The sequence below is a fragment of the Lagopus leucura genome, unplaced genomic scaffold (genome assembly GCF_019238085.1).
Source record: "Lagopus leucura isolate 7727_CA_CO unplaced genomic scaffold, USGS_WTPT01 Super-Scaffold_100004, whole genome shotgun sequence".
In the NCBI taxonomy this organism is placed as follows: Eukaryota; Metazoa; Chordata; class Aves; order Galliformes; family Phasianidae; genus Lagopus; species Lagopus leucura.
In genome coordinates this window covers 11,941,932-11,958,951 of record NW_024962264.1, presented here as the reverse complement: position 1 = coordinate 11,958,951, position 17,020 = coordinate 11,941,932, and the positions used below count along the sequence as shown (strand labels likewise).

Genomic DNA, 17,020 nt, shown 5'->3' with positions numbered 1-17,020 from the left:
AAATATCTTGGCAGAATATCTTAGACCTCTTGTTCTGCTGCAGCTCTGTCCCCTTCTTGAGCCTGTACCTTTGCTCCCATTGCACTCTCCAGCTGCCTAAACATCAAATCATGGCTCCGCTTTTGGGCCTTGCCAGGTGTTTCTTACCCTCCCAGCTTCTATCGCTTGCACCAGTTTTTGGTATCAATACTAATGTTGGTTGTCCAGTTATTGGTTTTCTTTGTGTCTCATCTCCTTCATTGGCAGTCAGCTCAGGAGTCTCTCTGCTTAGCTGTCAGTTGGTGTTATTGCAGTTGCAGTCCTAATTTTTTTTTTCCTTTCTCTTTTGTTTCAGACAGCATTGTAACTTGCATTTAGTTTACAGAGTACTGAGTTTCTTGCTTTCTTCTTAAGTGCCTCTCCCTGAGGCTTGGTAGTTCTTACAGTGCCATCTATGTAAAGCTGCAGCACACTGTTGTATTTTACACTGCACCATTTTCTCAAATTTTGGATGCTGGCAAACCCTGTGGCATTGTGCTTCTGTGAGCTGTGTCCTTTCCTTTTGTCCTTCCTTTGGAAATCCTTTGTATGGCTTTTTGCCCTATCTCCTACAAACTGGTTGTGGCCACTCTAGATCCTGGCAGCCACTCCTGGATTCAGGCAACTCAAGAAATCTTTTCCATTCTCTGTCATGCTGAACTAACCCTTGAGGCTTCCTTTCTCCCACACCCAGTTCAAGCACCTTATTTGAGAAGTCCACATGGTAGTGCCCTTGTCTGACAAGCCGCATCCAATGGCTCTACCTACATTCTTCCCACAAAGAAAAACTTGAATCTTCAAGTTTATTAAATGCCAGCCTATTTTCCTTCTTGCCCATGTATTTCCTTTCTTCTAAATGTTGTGTGTTGTATACCTGCTGTCTCTTTATGAGTGCTTCTGGGGGCTTTACAGAATTGAAGTAACCTACTAGGATTTAAGCTTGCTTTGATAAACCTTCAGAATTCTGCAGTATGAAAGGTATTAAATCAGAAATCAACTACTCATTGAGCTGTTTAAAGAAAATGGAGTATGTTTAGAAATTTTACCTCTACTTTTCATTCCTGTGTTAGGTTATGAGCTTCTTTAGCATTGAGACTATAGCCCTTGGTTTTGTACCAAAACTAAGAGTTGTTTGGCTGATTTGTGATACCTGTGCATGTAAGGATATTTGAAAAAAATCTCATATCAATCATTTGTGGCCTGGACAAAAAGAAGGGGGAAAAAAAGCCCAACAAAAGCAGGTGAAGTCCTGTTTTCCTAAATTAAAAAGAAGAAAAGCTCCTAGTAAGGCCTGTTAGGCAAGGCAAATTACCAAGGTTATTGAGAAGGTTGAAGAATGGGATTGGGAATTTTTGCATTAATAAAAAGCCAAAATGACTGCAAAATGAGAGGAAAAGAAATTGGAATTATTTAAATACATAGTCTAATAATGCATTTTGGTTTTGGTTCATTCAGGACAGCATAATTATCTGTGTGCGGGAAGGAATGACTGCATAATTGATAAGATTCGGAGGAAGAACTGCCCAGCCTGTCGATTACAGAAATGTCTGCAAGCTGGAATGAATCTTGGAGGTAAGTAGAATATTAATAGTTTGGTCTCTTAATTTGATTAGGCAAAAATATTGGAAATGTGCAGCCTTTTTATAGTTCTGGCAGCTGCACAATCTCAAAAGTTTAAGGTGGAATTATCCTGAAGAAGCGCTTAATAGCTAATAAACTCCATTGTCATTCTAAATCAGCTTTTGGAGATATGTATTTTATGGCTCAGAAAAAAGAAAAGTGGGTGTTTTATGATGACAGTAATTTTCCTGGATTCTCATATAGGTAAAAGTGTTAAGGCTTCAAAGCTTGCATAATTTTTTTTGTGATAAGCATTCTGTAGACTACTGAAAAATGTTTCTGTGCCATGATGAAAAGCAAATGTATACACAGTGAAATCTCTTAGCTTTTTTGTTGTTGCTTATTTAACATTTATATTGATTTATTTCTGCAACTGTACGAATATGCAATTATTTTGATGATGATACTCTGTTATATACTCACAACAAAAAGGCAAAAACTTTTCTTAATAATTATCAAAATATTTTAAAAACTGTATTTTAACACAACTTTAATAGCTTTTTCATTGTTTTAATTCTTCAATTACAACATCTACATAATTCTGGCTGTGCTTCAGTAAGTATCATGTTACGAGTCATCTCCCTGAGCAAATTGTATCATAAATCACTTCTTCCCCCCAGCTCTCAGGTTTATCATAGTGTCTACGACTGGGGCTTTTGTTACTGCTATAGGTCCTTTCCCTGATGCAGGGAGTGACTCCTTCCTTACAATGTTTTCACTGTTCCATAAAATGGTAACATGGTCACATGCTTCCTACAAATTATTTCCTCTATCTCAATTTGTTTTTTTATCTACCTGGACTCCTTCTCCTGGTAGTTTAGTTCTTGGACACATTTAGCTGCTTGTCGTTAATAAGATCTGTGCAAACTCCAGGCTCCTGTCTGCTGCCTGGTACATTGTCTATCTCCCCATCCTTTTCTGCCCAACCACCTGGCAGAATGCTCAAGGAAAACATTCCTCGCTTTTCTGGGAGAGTGACCTCACTTTTTTTCCTGCATTAGGACCTTTTTCACATCTTGCAATTTGACAGGCTGCATTAACTCCTACGCTCCTTGTTTCTCTTTCTCTGAAGAAAACAGGAACAAATCATGGTGTACTGGGAGCTGGCATCTCCCCTGATTTTGGTCTACTCTGTTGAATCTAGCAAGGGAAGCAGACCATCAGCTTTGTTTGATGAATCAGGGGCTCACTGGTAGCAGCAGCTTCTTTTCTTCAAAGAAAGGAGCTCCTAGGAATCTGAAAATGTATGTGAAGCGGGTAGCCTACATTTCTAGATTGCTAAAAATTTTGCTGCAGTACTCATGCAGTTCATAGGCTTTTCTATTGCTTCATCCTGCGCAGTGCACAGCTTCTGCAAGCATGCCTTCTTTGACAAGCATATGTGCGTTGTATTCTAGCAAAGTATAGAACTACCATCCTTCTTGATAATCTTCTGTAGGAACTTGTGATTTGTGTCTAGTTCATCTCTGACTTTTCCTGATGTGCTTCAAACTGTGTTCACACAAAGTCATCTACAAAAAAAAAACCAACAAGATTGGGAGTAAGCTTAGCTAGGATTCCTGTTTCCACTCAGCAGAGTACTGTACTTACAGAATGCACTGAAAAGTCTTCTTCTGTGTTACATTTGGGTAATCTACTGGAATTTTCTTGCAAATAGTGATCTTTGTTTAATGACCTAGAAGGCAGAGCCTACATCTGCAATACAGTTGCAGAGGCATGCAGTTGAGCTGTTCTGGTGATTTTCCTCTCTTAGAAAAAGTAAGATCGCAGAATGGCTTGTGTTGAAAGATCATGAGCAGAAATGCCAACCACTAGATCAGGCTGATCAGGAACCTCTTAAGCCTGGCATGAAACACCTACAGGGATGGGGCATCGACAGCTTCTTTGGGCAGCCTCTTCCAGTGCTTCACCACCCTCTAAGTGAAGAATTCATTCTTAACATATAACCTAAGCCTCCCTTCTTTCTGGTTATGTCCATTCACCTTAGTCCTATCACTGTCTACCTTTATAAGAAGTCAGCCCCTCTCCTGCTTGTAAGCTCCTTTCAAGAATGGGAAGATCACAGTGAGGTCTCCCTGGAACCTTCACTTATCCAAGCTAAACAGTCCCAACTCCCTCAACATTTCATCAGTAGGTGAGGTGCTCCTGACCTTTGATGATCTTTGTGGCTCTCTTCTAAATGTGTTCCAACAGCTCTATGTCCTTCTTGCACTGAGGCCCCAGGCCTGGATGCAACACTTCAGGTGGCGCCTCACAAGGGCAGAGAAGAGGGGTACAATCACCTACTACTTTTCCCTGCTACCCAGCCTTTTTTTGATGCAGCCCAAGATACCACTGGCCTTTCAGGCTGCATGAGGTGGCTCGTGTCCAGTTTTTTGTTCATCGGGACCCGTAAGGCCTTCTTGATGAAATTCTTGTTCCTGATTCAATTCCTTTATGCCACACAAAGAAACTGAAAGATATAAAACAGTCTTTACATCACTGCAGCATATAGTATGGAAACAGCTGTGGATGTGCATACGGCATAGTGCCTTGTAGAGGTAGATCCAGTAGAGAAAGGCCAATTTGGAGACAGTGGGGAAGACTAACAGAGAGAATTAAGGAGCCTGCAGCCTGGAGACTGTATTTACCATTCAGAAGATCCCAGTGGCTGCCGAACTATACTAACAGAGCTTTCAGTCTTTGAGATGTCCCAAGTCTTGCAGGAAATCATAGCAGCCTCAGCAGCTAATGGCTTTAAGCTTTCCCAGTAGCAAACTTTGCATTGGGCATCTTCAGAAGATCAATGTAGCATCTCAAACTTAATTTTGGGAACTTCTGTGTCATGTTACAGGGATTTCTGAGATGATGGAGTTCATCGTGAAAAAGGAAAATGGAAATATATATACTTTCAGACTTCTACCTTTTTCTACCTTGGAATTACAAGCAAAATGCTCAAGTGTTTTGTTAGGCATTGTGAGCAGTAAAGAGCTGGAGGAAAATTAATTTATAAATGCATTTTACTTTAAATCCCACTTGCAGCGTAATACTCTTCATAGCTGAGTCACACTGCACGGTTCTGTGCTCTTCATGCTGTAGATGTAATTTAAGCTCTCACCCTCCACATGGAAGCAAAGATAAACACAAAAACCAAATTGCATTGAAGTTGCTTATGTGTTTAGTTCATGGGAAAGATAGCAAGATATGCAGACGGGCTCAGGGCTGAAGACTGGGCAAGTTGCTGAAGGTATGGATGTTTCTTTTCTACTTGATCTTAATTATAACAACTTATCCACTCACTTGAAAAGAACAAGAAAGAAGGCACAACAGTTGATGTGGAAGAGATGTTGCTGTAAATAACAAGATTCTGTCTCCCATGGGGCTGGAAAAGAAGTTGACTTTTTTTTTTTTTTTTTAATCCCTCCCTTTCCATGAGGAGGCTGCACCTCTGGACCTCGCATTTGTAATGTGAACATTTCTGATTGTCTTTGTACTGCTACTGTGAAGATACTGATTTCTGTAGTGGAAATGGGAGATCAGAAGGATTTTTCCATGCTTCCCACAACACATTTTTGCTCAGTCCATGATTAATCTACTGTTCTTTGTGTTTTGGGTTTGTTGTTTTTTTTTTTTTTTTATTATATTCTTTTTCATATATTTTTTTTAAATGCTCTTTCTTCCATTGGCTGTGTCAAAGTACTCATTTTGTTTTGATCAGTTATCTTTAACTTCACAGAATGCTGACAATTTTTTCTTGGGAAAAAAAAAAAATATTTTGATGTGTGGCAGCATGCCATGCTTTAAGCACCTTTTACAAAAATGCTTGTAATTCAGGAATACATCTACACTTTCTCATGAATGCTCAACAAAATTAATGTTGCAGTTTTATTGTTTACCTTCTTCTTTTGTTTGTTGAAAAATTGTAGAGTTCTCATTGCTCTCATCCTCTAACAGACTTCAGAGAATTATTCATCAAGCCAATAACTAATTTACCTAATTATGTTCTTTTCTCCATTTTTATTTTGATTTTACAAGAAGCATCTGCAACCTGTAATTTCTGCAAAGCTCAAGTTGCCAAATATCAAATTAACTCATCCTCCTTGTTTCTACAAAGTATGCCTGTGCACTGCAGACAGGCATAGCACTTCAGCAAGCAGGACTCTACAACTTTTTTGGGAATCACAGTTTGTTTGTTGTGTTTAAAAGAAAGAAAAAAAAAAAAGAAAAAAAAAAGAACAAAAAACTTCCAGTACCATATGCTAGACTTAATTATTGGAAGAGATTCAGAGTGAGCAACTGCAATATGAAGGTATGCTGGCCCATTTTTGGTTTATGCTCTTTTGAAGATTCTTAATTAATTTTCAGTTAATTATGGACCAGAATGACTTCATGAGTTGTGAAGTTTCTTCCAGCATACGCTGCGATCGGATTTGTCGAGTCTCTCACTTCCGCACGAGACATTTTCATTCTCCTCCCACCTCATGCAGCTGTTCTTTTGTTGTACCCGTTGCATGGCAGTAGCAGGGGGGTCACACTTGGTACCCTTAGCCACACGCAGGTGCTCAGTGTGGCTCCCCATACACCATCAGCTGCATGCAGCTAGGCAGCTGGAGGCTTGCAGCAGTGCTTCAGGGTGGCTCAGACCTTGCAAGTCTCACTCTTGCTGCATGCTGTGCTCTGTGCTGAATCCTAGATAAAGGACATGTTTGGTTTGGGGCGGCTTGAGGGGACTTCTGCCACTACGATATCTCACTGGCAGGTTAGTCGTTGCTCCTGTGACCAAGCATCTGCCTTGCTGCTGTGTGAGTACTGAAGTGAGTACTCTTATGCTATATGATGTGTCATATGGGTGTAGGGTTGTGATCCTTTCCTGCTTCAGCTCCTGCATAGAGCAGTTCTGAGACTTATCAGCTGTTCTTTCCCACAACAGTAAGAAACAGCTTGCTGAAGTACTCTTCAGATATTGTAGGGAAATAAAATAGATTTCACCTTGCAAATTGCATAGTTCATCACTCAGAATGCAGAAGCTGCTTGTGAAATGCGAGTTTTGGTTTTGCATACATTTAGATATGTAAGACACTTCACGTACAAGATGCTGTGTGTGCTTGCACATCTCCTTTTTTATACATTAAAGTATTTCAGTAATCTGAAAAATAGATTAAATGAATTGGTACTAAGAGACAGCACTTCACCTTTTTGCCCGGTTTTCCATTTTCTGTTTAATAACTCATACCAGTAATGATTTAAAATTGTGGTACTATTTTTGGTTACTTTAGCTTATGTGTACGTATTGTAATGTTTTGTATCTTCTCAAGAAAAAGAAAGAAATCAAAAAAAGGAAAAGAACAGAAGTATTAAAAAAAAAAAAACTGGAAACTAAGAAACTCTTAAAAATATAGCACCTCTTGGTGATGTAGAAAACAGAGGTTTTATTTAAAAATGTCTAGCAATTTACTACTAACCAAGATTTCAAAAATTTGAAAGGAAAACATCATGTGCATAAGAAACTGCAAAGCAGTTTTGGGTACATATATGGTTTACTTTTATATTTCATTTTAACCACTTTTAAATGCCAGTTAACTTCAACTACATTTTTATTTGTGTTTATTATGTAGCATTTTCCTTTTAGGGAAACACGGCAATTTTTTTTTTTGTGTGTCAGTTCTTCTTTGAAAGTTTCACCAATATACCATATACAGCAGTTTAATGAAGTTGTCTGTGGTTTTAGTAAAGCAAAACCTCCTGTCAGTTTTGCTTTGATTGTAGCTGGACAGCGTAGTTGCGGTACCTACTATTGTTTCAGATATCATTAGTGTTGCTTCAAAGAACATTCTTTTTTTTTAGCTGTTAGAATTTAAGGAAGCATTTGTGTGGGATACAAATCCATCGAGTTATGACGTGCCATTTACGCCTACTTTTATTTGCAGTGTACGGTGTATCGAGGCCAAGTCAATAGCAGAACATGGGAGGAACCGAGCTTGCCTTGTGCTGTAATTTTGTTAGGTTTTGTAAATTTTTGCTGTACTCATGAGATGGATCAATAGGGAAAACCAACTTGCTGCAGGGAGTCCATGTTAGAGTCTCCTCAGAAGAGGAATCCTTCATTTTGACCAACTGCCAGTTCTGCTTAAGGCAGTGCCGGGGCCGCATCACCTCTCCACTCTGTGCTTGGTGAAGTTACTAAACAAAAATAAGAACAGAATAAATTCAGTTGTCTTCTTCCGGTTTCTCTAGGAACTAATTTGTTTGGGAATTAACTTTTCCTACTTCTGTGTCTGTTCTCATCCATGGTACAAAACACTGCTCTTGCTGTGCTCCTGCTGTGACGCACTAACGTTTCATCTGAGCCATCCACAGGAATAGTTTAGATAGCTGTCTGAACAGTCACTTGAAAAAGCTATTAAGAAAGTATTTGGGAATGATGAAGAAAGTGCAGAATTTTGAAGAGGACTAGTAATCTCCAGGGTATTGGTTAAAAACTGGTATTGAAGTTCTGTCCTTGTACTTCACGTTTTGCTGACAATTTTGTTTCTAATATGACGTCAGCTCAAGAAGGCGCACTGCAGCAGTCCAAAAACACCGCGACTCATACGCAGTAATCCTCAATCAGATTCATAATTCAGGTTCTTTGTTTTTTCAAGTTTTGCTAGTTTCAGCTCTGCCTTCTGACTCGCGTCCAGCTGCCAGCTTCGTTTGTCTTTTCTCCAGGAACAGCCTTTCAGGCTTTTGGCAAGGACCAGCTGAACTCCAGACTTCCCCGTTTCATCTGCTGGATGTTCTATCCTTCCATTCATGGCACAACAGCTTGGGTTGCCAGCTTTGCAAAGGAGTTGCAACTTTTCAAATCTCCTGCTGGGATTACGTGCCCCAGCCTGCCCGGCATCATGTGGCGACACTGTGCATGCAGGCTCTCCAATGTTTTGTCTGGTTTCAGTAGCATGCAGCTCTTGCTGTCTGCGCTCAGAGGGTGCTGTCCCTTGCTGACCATACTGTATGCTTTGGATTTGGTTATGAACTGCAAACTTGTGCTACGCAATGGCTGACTCTTTTATGTGGATCCTATCTGTAGTGCCCTTGAGCTCTTAAACTTTTCTATCTGTTGTTAGGGCTCCATCACTGACCTCTGGGACAATCCCAGAGTAGATGACTTATGTGGCCTCCCAACCCCAGGACTGAAGTTTACTCCCTTTTTATGTCTGTGCAGCATTTCTCTGCCTTGTGGGGCACGTAAATTTAACAAGCAGCTCTCCTGAAGATCCTGAAGTGAGTTGCTGGGTTGTTGGTGGTTTTTTTACTCATGAAGATGCACAAAAACAAGCAGGCCCATTACACCTTTGTTCACTGCTTTCTCTCATCATGCCATAGCAGGCCAGAATCACTTAGTGTTTCCAAAGTTCTTTATGCTCAGCTTTTGACGTTTTGTTTTTTCCTGAATCACCAAATTACTGTGTTTCCTTCCACAGCGTTCTGAGTCCATTTCCTTTTCACTGTTCCCCACAGTGAAACAGTAGTCCAGGCTATGAAGTATGCCCATGTCTCCCCTTCCTCTTTCCAGAGCTGCTGGTTATCACCAGAGCCCTTCTGAAACCTCTCTCTGTGGTCTGTGGTGTTGTATTTCCGTTACTCACTTCCCCTTTAGTGCAGAAAGCCGTAGAAGCAAGAGGAACTTGTCCTTTTAGCTTTGGCTTAGCTATTGCTTCAGAGAGTTTCCACCTGAGTAACAGTATACAAAGGTTTGACTTGCCATTTCTGACACGACTTTGGACAAATTATAGTAGGCTTCCTGTGCTGATCAGCAGTTTTTGTTAAAACCCTCACTAGTTGCCTGCAGGAATGTTGTAGGCTGGTTTGGAAGAGCCTAGAGTAAAGCAATGAGAGTAGTTACCAGTCTTACAAACCTGACTGGAGACAGGTTGAATGTTGCTTGGTAATGCTTAGTTCAAAGAAAGACTGGAGGAAGAGCTGAAGGGAGTTCTGGAGGATAGAGGTATCTTCAAAAACGTGATGCATTTCTGAAGAGGAGGAGATTTGCTTTCTGTGTCTGTGAGCAGCAGTGCAAGAAGTGGTAAACGGCAAGAAAGACTAAAGTAAGGAAATTGAAACCTAGAATAGTTGATCTGGGGGAGATGTGAGGTCTATCACTGGGCATCTTAGAGATTAGTTGAGGTTAGCATTTGTCAGAAGTGATGTAGCTGCAGTTGGTTCTGGTCTGAGCAAGAAAATGGATGTACGTTTGTCCCCTCGTCTGTTTTCTTCCAGACTGTGTTTAATACTAGGTAAGGGCATATAAGTTAGCTAATTTGTCTACAAATCAAAGAAATATGAAAATGTTACTTCCACATGACAAAAAGACATTTAGGATTTTGATATCAGTGATCTTAACTGAATGAGCAATCCTGTATATCCTGTATCTCTGTCTTCTGTGTGACAGGACATTTTGAAGAAGCAGTGATGCAACTCTGCGTATCACGTGCTCTTTTCTTCTGATGTTGTGTTGGGTTTTTTTTTTTGCTTGTCTGCTGCTTTGGCACTTCACAGGTTTTAACTTGACTCTAGAGCTGTGTTTACTCCAGTAATGTCACAAGGAAAATTTATTCAGTTGCATATTGTGCCTTAGCACGTGAACTTGTTGTTCTTTCTCCTTGTTCTCACATGTGTACTTTGCTTCAGAACTACCTTAGTGGCCTGTATTTTGTTTTGAATTATATTGCCTTTTTTTCCCAAGTGCGTGTCTTTCAGCTTTTAGTGTCTGTGTTTGGCTAAACTAAGTGTGAAAAGTGACAAGGCTACCTGTCTCAAAAAGAGGACGTTGGAGTTAGTATTAATAGAAAGAACAATGCACAGCAGGTTTTGAAGGAACAATTGAGCAAATTTAAGACTTAGCAGTACACAGGTGGCAAGAAAGTGGAGTTTAACAAAGGAAAGCCAAGTAGCAGCATCAGCCAGTGTGTTTGTGAACCACCCAGTACCACCCAGCTTCCTGCAAACTGATGTGGGTGATTTGTGTGCTCATGGTGTAAGCTTTGGTAGCTCTTTGCTATCAGTTCTCCACCTTCTTCTAATGCAATAATGTTTTAGTAATAAAGAGCTTCCCTGAATAACATCCCAGCAAGAGGTGCAAGAAAAGGAAGACATCCTGAGGCACGAGTTCAGGAGAACAGTCCATCCTTGGTAAGGGGATCTATGAGTAGAAACAAGGAGATGCTGATTGTGATTCTTGTGCTTTCAAAGCCATACCTTTGTCATACTGGAAGGAGAGCAATCTGAGGAAAATTCTTTTTGATTTCTGGGTCTGCAGGTGGACCAGGCACATTCAGGGAGGTCATTTACATATGTCCTCAGAGATACATGTATCAGTTTTAGTTGTTATTGACATTTCATGCATGACTACTTCTGCTTCAGGGGAATTTAGAAACGCTGTCAGCGTTGAAGTGATATTCAGGTCTTGCAATCCAGATCGTATATATAGTTAATATTACAGAGTTGCATTTTCTCTGACAGATGGTTTATATCACAAAGTAGTACATGTGGGATATTTTACTGATGGTCAGGTTGATTTATCAAAGCAGGAGATTAGCATGGTTATTATTACTATTATTACTTTTTTTTTTTTTTAATTACTAATCATGAAATGGATGATGAAAAACTGCAGAAGATAAACAGCCAGCTTATATTTCAGAAATACTGTTGCTGTTCTGGTAAGCAGAGCAAACGATTTCTAGAGGATGAAGGACAGACTAACTGCAGTGGAATGTATTAGAAATAAAGTCATTTGAGAGAAACCAGAGGTGATGAAAACAAAGGATACAGAAATTAAGCAGATGAGGAGATGCATCTCGAAAGTTTTGTTACTTGGGAAATATACTAGTGATGGTGTGGTTGTAGCAAAGTAATGAGCACAAAGGGAAGTGTGGCACTTAACAAATTGGATTCCAGTAATAATAGTGTAAGAACAGAAGTGAAGAATTCAAAATATGACTTGCTCTTGAGCGAGAAGTGAAGCATGAGCACTCAAATACAGGATGAAGAGGTACCGTGGAAGCATTTACTTATAGATGATTTTGAAAAACTGAAGATGTTGAATAGCTGTGTTTCCAGTGTAGATGCAGAGAGGATATTTGACACACAGTAAATGTCTTTATGATTTTATCAGAGGCAATCAAGATGGCTTAGTGTTACAATCAGAATGAAGAACACATGCATCACAGAACAGGCTTAGCATTGGGTATTAACCCAAGTAAAAAGCAGGAGAGAAGACTTAGACAAGGAACTCTTGCAGAAGGTTGGATGAGAATGGGTGTCTTGGGAGAGGGGTTGTCACTTGGCACAAGGCAGAAACCAGCGTTCATAGCCAAGAGCATTCAGTCTGGTACAGTGGAAGGTTTCAAAATCTGTTCTTCAAAGTTTCCCTAACTTTTTAACCAAATTATTAGGAATGCCAGCAGCACATGGTGCTACTGTATTGTTGCTGCAGGTATTTTAGAGCTGGAGATGTCAAGTGCTGGAATTGTAGGTGACCTGTTCTTTGCATTCCTTGTTGGCGTTCTGCTGCTAGTCTGTAAATACATTTGATGAGTTGTCAAAACTAGTGATGCATTTAGTAGACACTGCTTAGCTGAAAAATCATTGAATTTGCTATCCATTTGAGAGTGAATAATAATAAAATATGAGTTATTGGAGCATTTGAGAAGGACTGATTAAGATTGGCTTTAATCAAAATTATAGTTTTCTTTTGTAAGCTTTTTTTAAGGCTTTGTTTATTGATTGATTTAAATACTTAGTATATACATTTCTTTTGAAATTAATGAAGAAGCACAAAAAGGAGTTTAATATACCAAAGCATTGGCTGTGTGACTGTATTATGTCAGTTTGGGATTTTATCTGAAATGTACGTGGGGGAAATTTTCTTACTTCAGCCATTTCTCATTAAAAAGTTTTATCAGAACCAGCTTGATTTCATTTTAACAGGAAACCACTAATTGGCATTTGGTAAAAGTTGTTCCCACACGGGGAGGAGTACCCCCATGAAACTGTTATTTTTCAATTAATTATCACTTTGAGGATTGCTGCGAAACAAGCAAATGTGTTAGACGTTTTCCCTGACAACCTAAATATTCCTGTAACGTGCACTTTGGAACTCAGCTTTCTTTTGTCACTTTCCTCCATTATCTCTTCGTGAATGCATACCCTGTAGCTCAGCATGTCTTAAGAAGGGATTAATTCCTCTGTCTCTTCCTAAAGCTTCCCTTGTGCTTTCCCTTCTTGATGGCTGGGACAACATCACTGTCCCGCTCATCAGACAAGTACATAACCTGAGCTTCATCATTAAGTCAAATCTTGAAACTTGGAAGATTTAATCTGGGCTTTCACTTCATTTTTTGTAAGAGGAACCTATGATAGCTTCTGTGCTGTCTTTGCAAAGCTGCTTCTTTCATCAGTGCTCCAAAGGCCAACCCTGCGAGTACTTCTCGCAGTGGCTGTGGATCCACAATCCTGAATCCAGCGTGCAGAAACCATTGAGCCACAGAGGAATGTGTCTCTCTTCCACAGGATGCATGCAAATGCTGTAACAAAGTGCCACCTCCTTGTAGATATTTGTATGTCACTGCTCAGTTTCTCTAGCCTGCATTTCTCTTCATTTTCTCTGCATTTCTAGAGGAAATGCAGAATTCTCATTTGTAGGCACATAATTATTTGAAATAGTGTTCTCTGAAAGCAACTATGAATGATTTACTGTCATGCTGGAAGTGCATCTAAAGTAAGGTCTTATTGAGGGTCAGTTCTGGGTCTACGGTTTTCCTAATTACTTGGATAACAAAATACAAAGTAAACATGAAACAGCAGATTTGGAGTTTCTCCTCTGTAAACGGAGTCAGAATTTGAAAGTATTTTAGTTCCACTGAAATCAACACGATATCATTTTCAGTAAAGTTCAGAGGGTTACACTGAGAATGGAAATCTCAGGTGTGTAGTTATCAAATACCTCAAAGCAGCTGTTTTTGGAACTGCTGAAAAGAAAGAGCTGTGGTTGCATGACATTAAATATGAGCCTATAAAGTCAAATTATTGCAAAAGTAGGCAAATCTAATTTGATACGAAGGTATTACTCCATTTTCATCAAACCTGGCAAGTGTGGGCTTGATAACTTTCAGTACTGCTGGTCAAGGTGGTGTTGGCTGGGACAGCTTCATGAATCACCATCATTCCTGTTCCATTTGTTGGGATTAGTGGCACTTGTGTTCTTCCCGATGGGCATCTCATCTCTTTTTGAGATTTCCAGTTTGGGAGTCTCTTCTGTTTCCATTAATAGTCTTATTGATATTTTTTATGAAGCTTTATATTTAAAAGGTTTCATTTCCATCAAAACTGAAGTTTAGAATCATACGATTACTTAGCATCAAGTGATGAAAGGGACTTAAAAGTATCATCGAGTCCAACTCCTGGCTCCACACGGGCCCACTCAATATTCAAACCCATGTCTCTAAGAGTATTGTGCAAATGCTCCTTGTACTTGGACAGCTTAAGGCTGGGGAGCCCATTCCATGCCCACCACCCTCTGAAGAACTTTCTCCTAACTTTAACTGGACCCTCTCCTGACACAGCACGTTCCCTCCAGCTCCATCGCTGTCGCCAGAGCAGAGCCCATCACTGGCTCTTTGCCCCCTCTGAGGAGCTTTAGGCTGCCATCAGGCTGCCTCTCAGCCTCTTCCTAGGGCTGAACAAACCAAGGGACCTCAGCTGTTCCTCATACAGTGTGCTCTCTAGACCCTTTACCTTACTCATAGTCTTCCTTTGGATGCTCTCTAATAGGTTTATGTCCTGATTTTGTGGTGCCCAGAACGGCACAGTGCTCGAGGCAAGGCTGCACAGGGCAAAATGCCTGGCCTGGTGCACTCCAGAGTGTGGGGTTGGCTTTTCTGGCTGTCATGGCACACTGTTGACTCACATTCAACTTGCTGTCAACCAGATCTTCCAGGTACCTTTCCATGTGTCTGCTCTCCAAGGTCTCGTTCCTCTATCTATATGTATATCCGGTGTTGCCCCATCCCAAATGCAACAGGCAACACTTGCTAGATTTCTTGTGCTTGGTGATTGCCCAACTGTCTTGTCTGTCAAGATATTTCCACAGGGCTTCTGCATTCTCAGGAGAGTGAGCTGCTTCTCCTAAGCCAAGAAAGAACAAGGATAATAAGAAGCTTGTGTGGATCTGTAAGGAAGAGTTGAAAAAGCTCCATTTTTTTTAGAGTAGAAGACAGAAACATTTTAGAAAAGATGTGATACTGGTTTTGCAGTTCAAAAAAAATGGTATAAAAGGGAAGACAGGAAAGATAAGTTGCTCTTTATGGCTACTGTGGGAACGATGAAGAGAAATCAACTTTGCTACAGAAAAGTATGATCCAAGAGTAATTAAATATTGGAGAAAGATGGAGGATACTGTGAAATTCCCACTGTTGGAGATTAATAGCACGGTACATCAGCAAAGTGTAGTTGATGCTGCTCAAAGCAAGAAGCAAGTGGATGAAGTGCTTCACAAACTTTGTCTTTGTGCTCTGCAGTGCTGTACTGGAGCAAGCATTGCACTGCAATGTATATTGGAATCTGTTCCATACAAAGCAAAATGCAAACATTTCTGAAATTGCCTTATAAGAGAGCAAGGTAAAAAGCAGTAAATACAAGAGCTTGTTCAAAAGCAATGACTCCTATTTTATTATGTGGGCCCACAGCAACAGAGTGGATGGTGGTGGCATGGCAGTAGAAGCTGAATCTTCCAGCCACTATTCCACTACGTTTTACTGCTATAGCAGATGTCAGCCGTGGGGCAGTCTGCTTCAAATGCTCTTCAGATACCATTTTGTCAAAGATGTGTCATTGCATTCCTTCACGTAGAAAAGAAAAAAATTGCACTCATTGACAGTTGTTAACGCTTGCTGAACGTTTAGGGAGATGAAAGAGTGGATGTGAGCACAGGGAGGTGGTGAGTGGTGCATTTCAGCAGTGGCGAGAGCAGTGTGAAAGACAAGCCATGTTCTGGATGGCCATGGACAACTGCAAAATGCAGAGTGTCCTGATTGGCTCATCAGCAGATTATGACCAGAGATCTCTGTAAGGAGCTGAATATCGGATTTAATGCACTGTAAACTATGGTGACAGCACTGGAATATCACAGAGTTTGCTTCTGGTCCCACAAAAGCCCACACAGGAACAGAAAGAGTACTGCATGCGTGTTTGTCAGGTTGGATTGATTATGAGGCGGAAGGTGACAGTTTCCTGGATTACATTGTTATCAGTAACAAGACACAGTGTCACCACTATGAGCTGAAGTCAAAAGGGCAGTTCCTGGAGTGGCAACACGTGAATTTGCCATCAAAGAAAAAGTTCAAGATGCAGCCCTCAGTGAGTAAAGTGATGTGCAGTGTGATTTGGGATAGGAATGGAGTGATCCGTCTGCATTTCCTGGAACCCAGAGAAACCTCGACTCTGACTGCCACATCATAACACGGACTAAACTGAAGGCTGAAACTTCAAGAGTCAGATCAAACAAGACAACCTTTCTCTTGAAATATGGCTATACCAAACCCCATACCAGTTTGAAGACCAAGCATTTTGCCAGTCTTGGCTGAGCTGCCACACCCAGTGTATAGTCCTGATTTGGCACCATCTGATTTCCATCTGTTCAGGGCAATGAAAAATGGGCTGCATGGACAATGTTTTCCTAACAATGATACCATCATAGCAACTGTGAAACAGTGGGTCACTCTGCTGGTGCGGATTTTTACAAACACAGAGTGCAGACTCTTATTCATCACTGGCAAAAATGCCTAGCTAATGGTCCTGACTTGTGTTGGACAATAGTATTTTGTAAGTTAGAATTTGCTCTATCAGTTAGTGTTGTTGTGCTCTTTGTATTTATTGTAGTTTCCATGGCAGTAAATAGGAAGTATTACTTTTGGGGTGGCATACATTTTCATTAAGCTACAATCAGTTTTATTTGTAGTTTAGATCAAACTAGAATAAACACTCAGAATATGTTTAATGAACACAATTATAAAAGTGCGCATTTATGTAGATTAAAACATACTGTAGGAACTTCTTCTTTGTCCTGTGCTGTGCTTTCCTTTGGGTGTATGAGAGCAAGACTGGCATTTGTGGATGTGCTTGGATGTTTGCTGGGTCTGGCCAAAAGAAAAGAAAACATGACATGTCCATAGATCAGACTTCATGCGTGTTTATTCCTTGTCTTTAAGCTGTCCAATCCTGACAGATTTAAGTGTTACTTATTAATTAGTAAGCAGTTGCTAATGATGTTGGCAGTGCCAAACTATGTCACTATTTCCATTATGCCTACCACTTCATTCTGCTGAATTTAGTCATCGGCTGTGATCTTATTCTCTGCTAAAAGTTT

General features: G+C 40.3%; 1 protein-coding gene across 3 annotated transcripts in view; it reads left to right on the top strand.

Annotated features, from left to right (window-relative positions):
- The window catches only part of NR3C2 (nuclear receptor subfamily 3 group C member 2), a 199,837-nt gene that overhangs the window by 142,764 nt on the left and 40,053 nt on the right, over positions 1–17,020 (top strand). For all 3 annotated transcript variants that reach the window (XM_042870870.1, XM_042870871.1, XM_042870869.1), the window contains one exon: positions 1,474–1,590. In XM_042870870.1, coding sequence (XP_042726804.1) covers positions 1,474–1,590 — 117 coding nt within the window. The remainder of the gene's footprint in view (positions 1–1,473; positions 1,591–17,020) is intronic.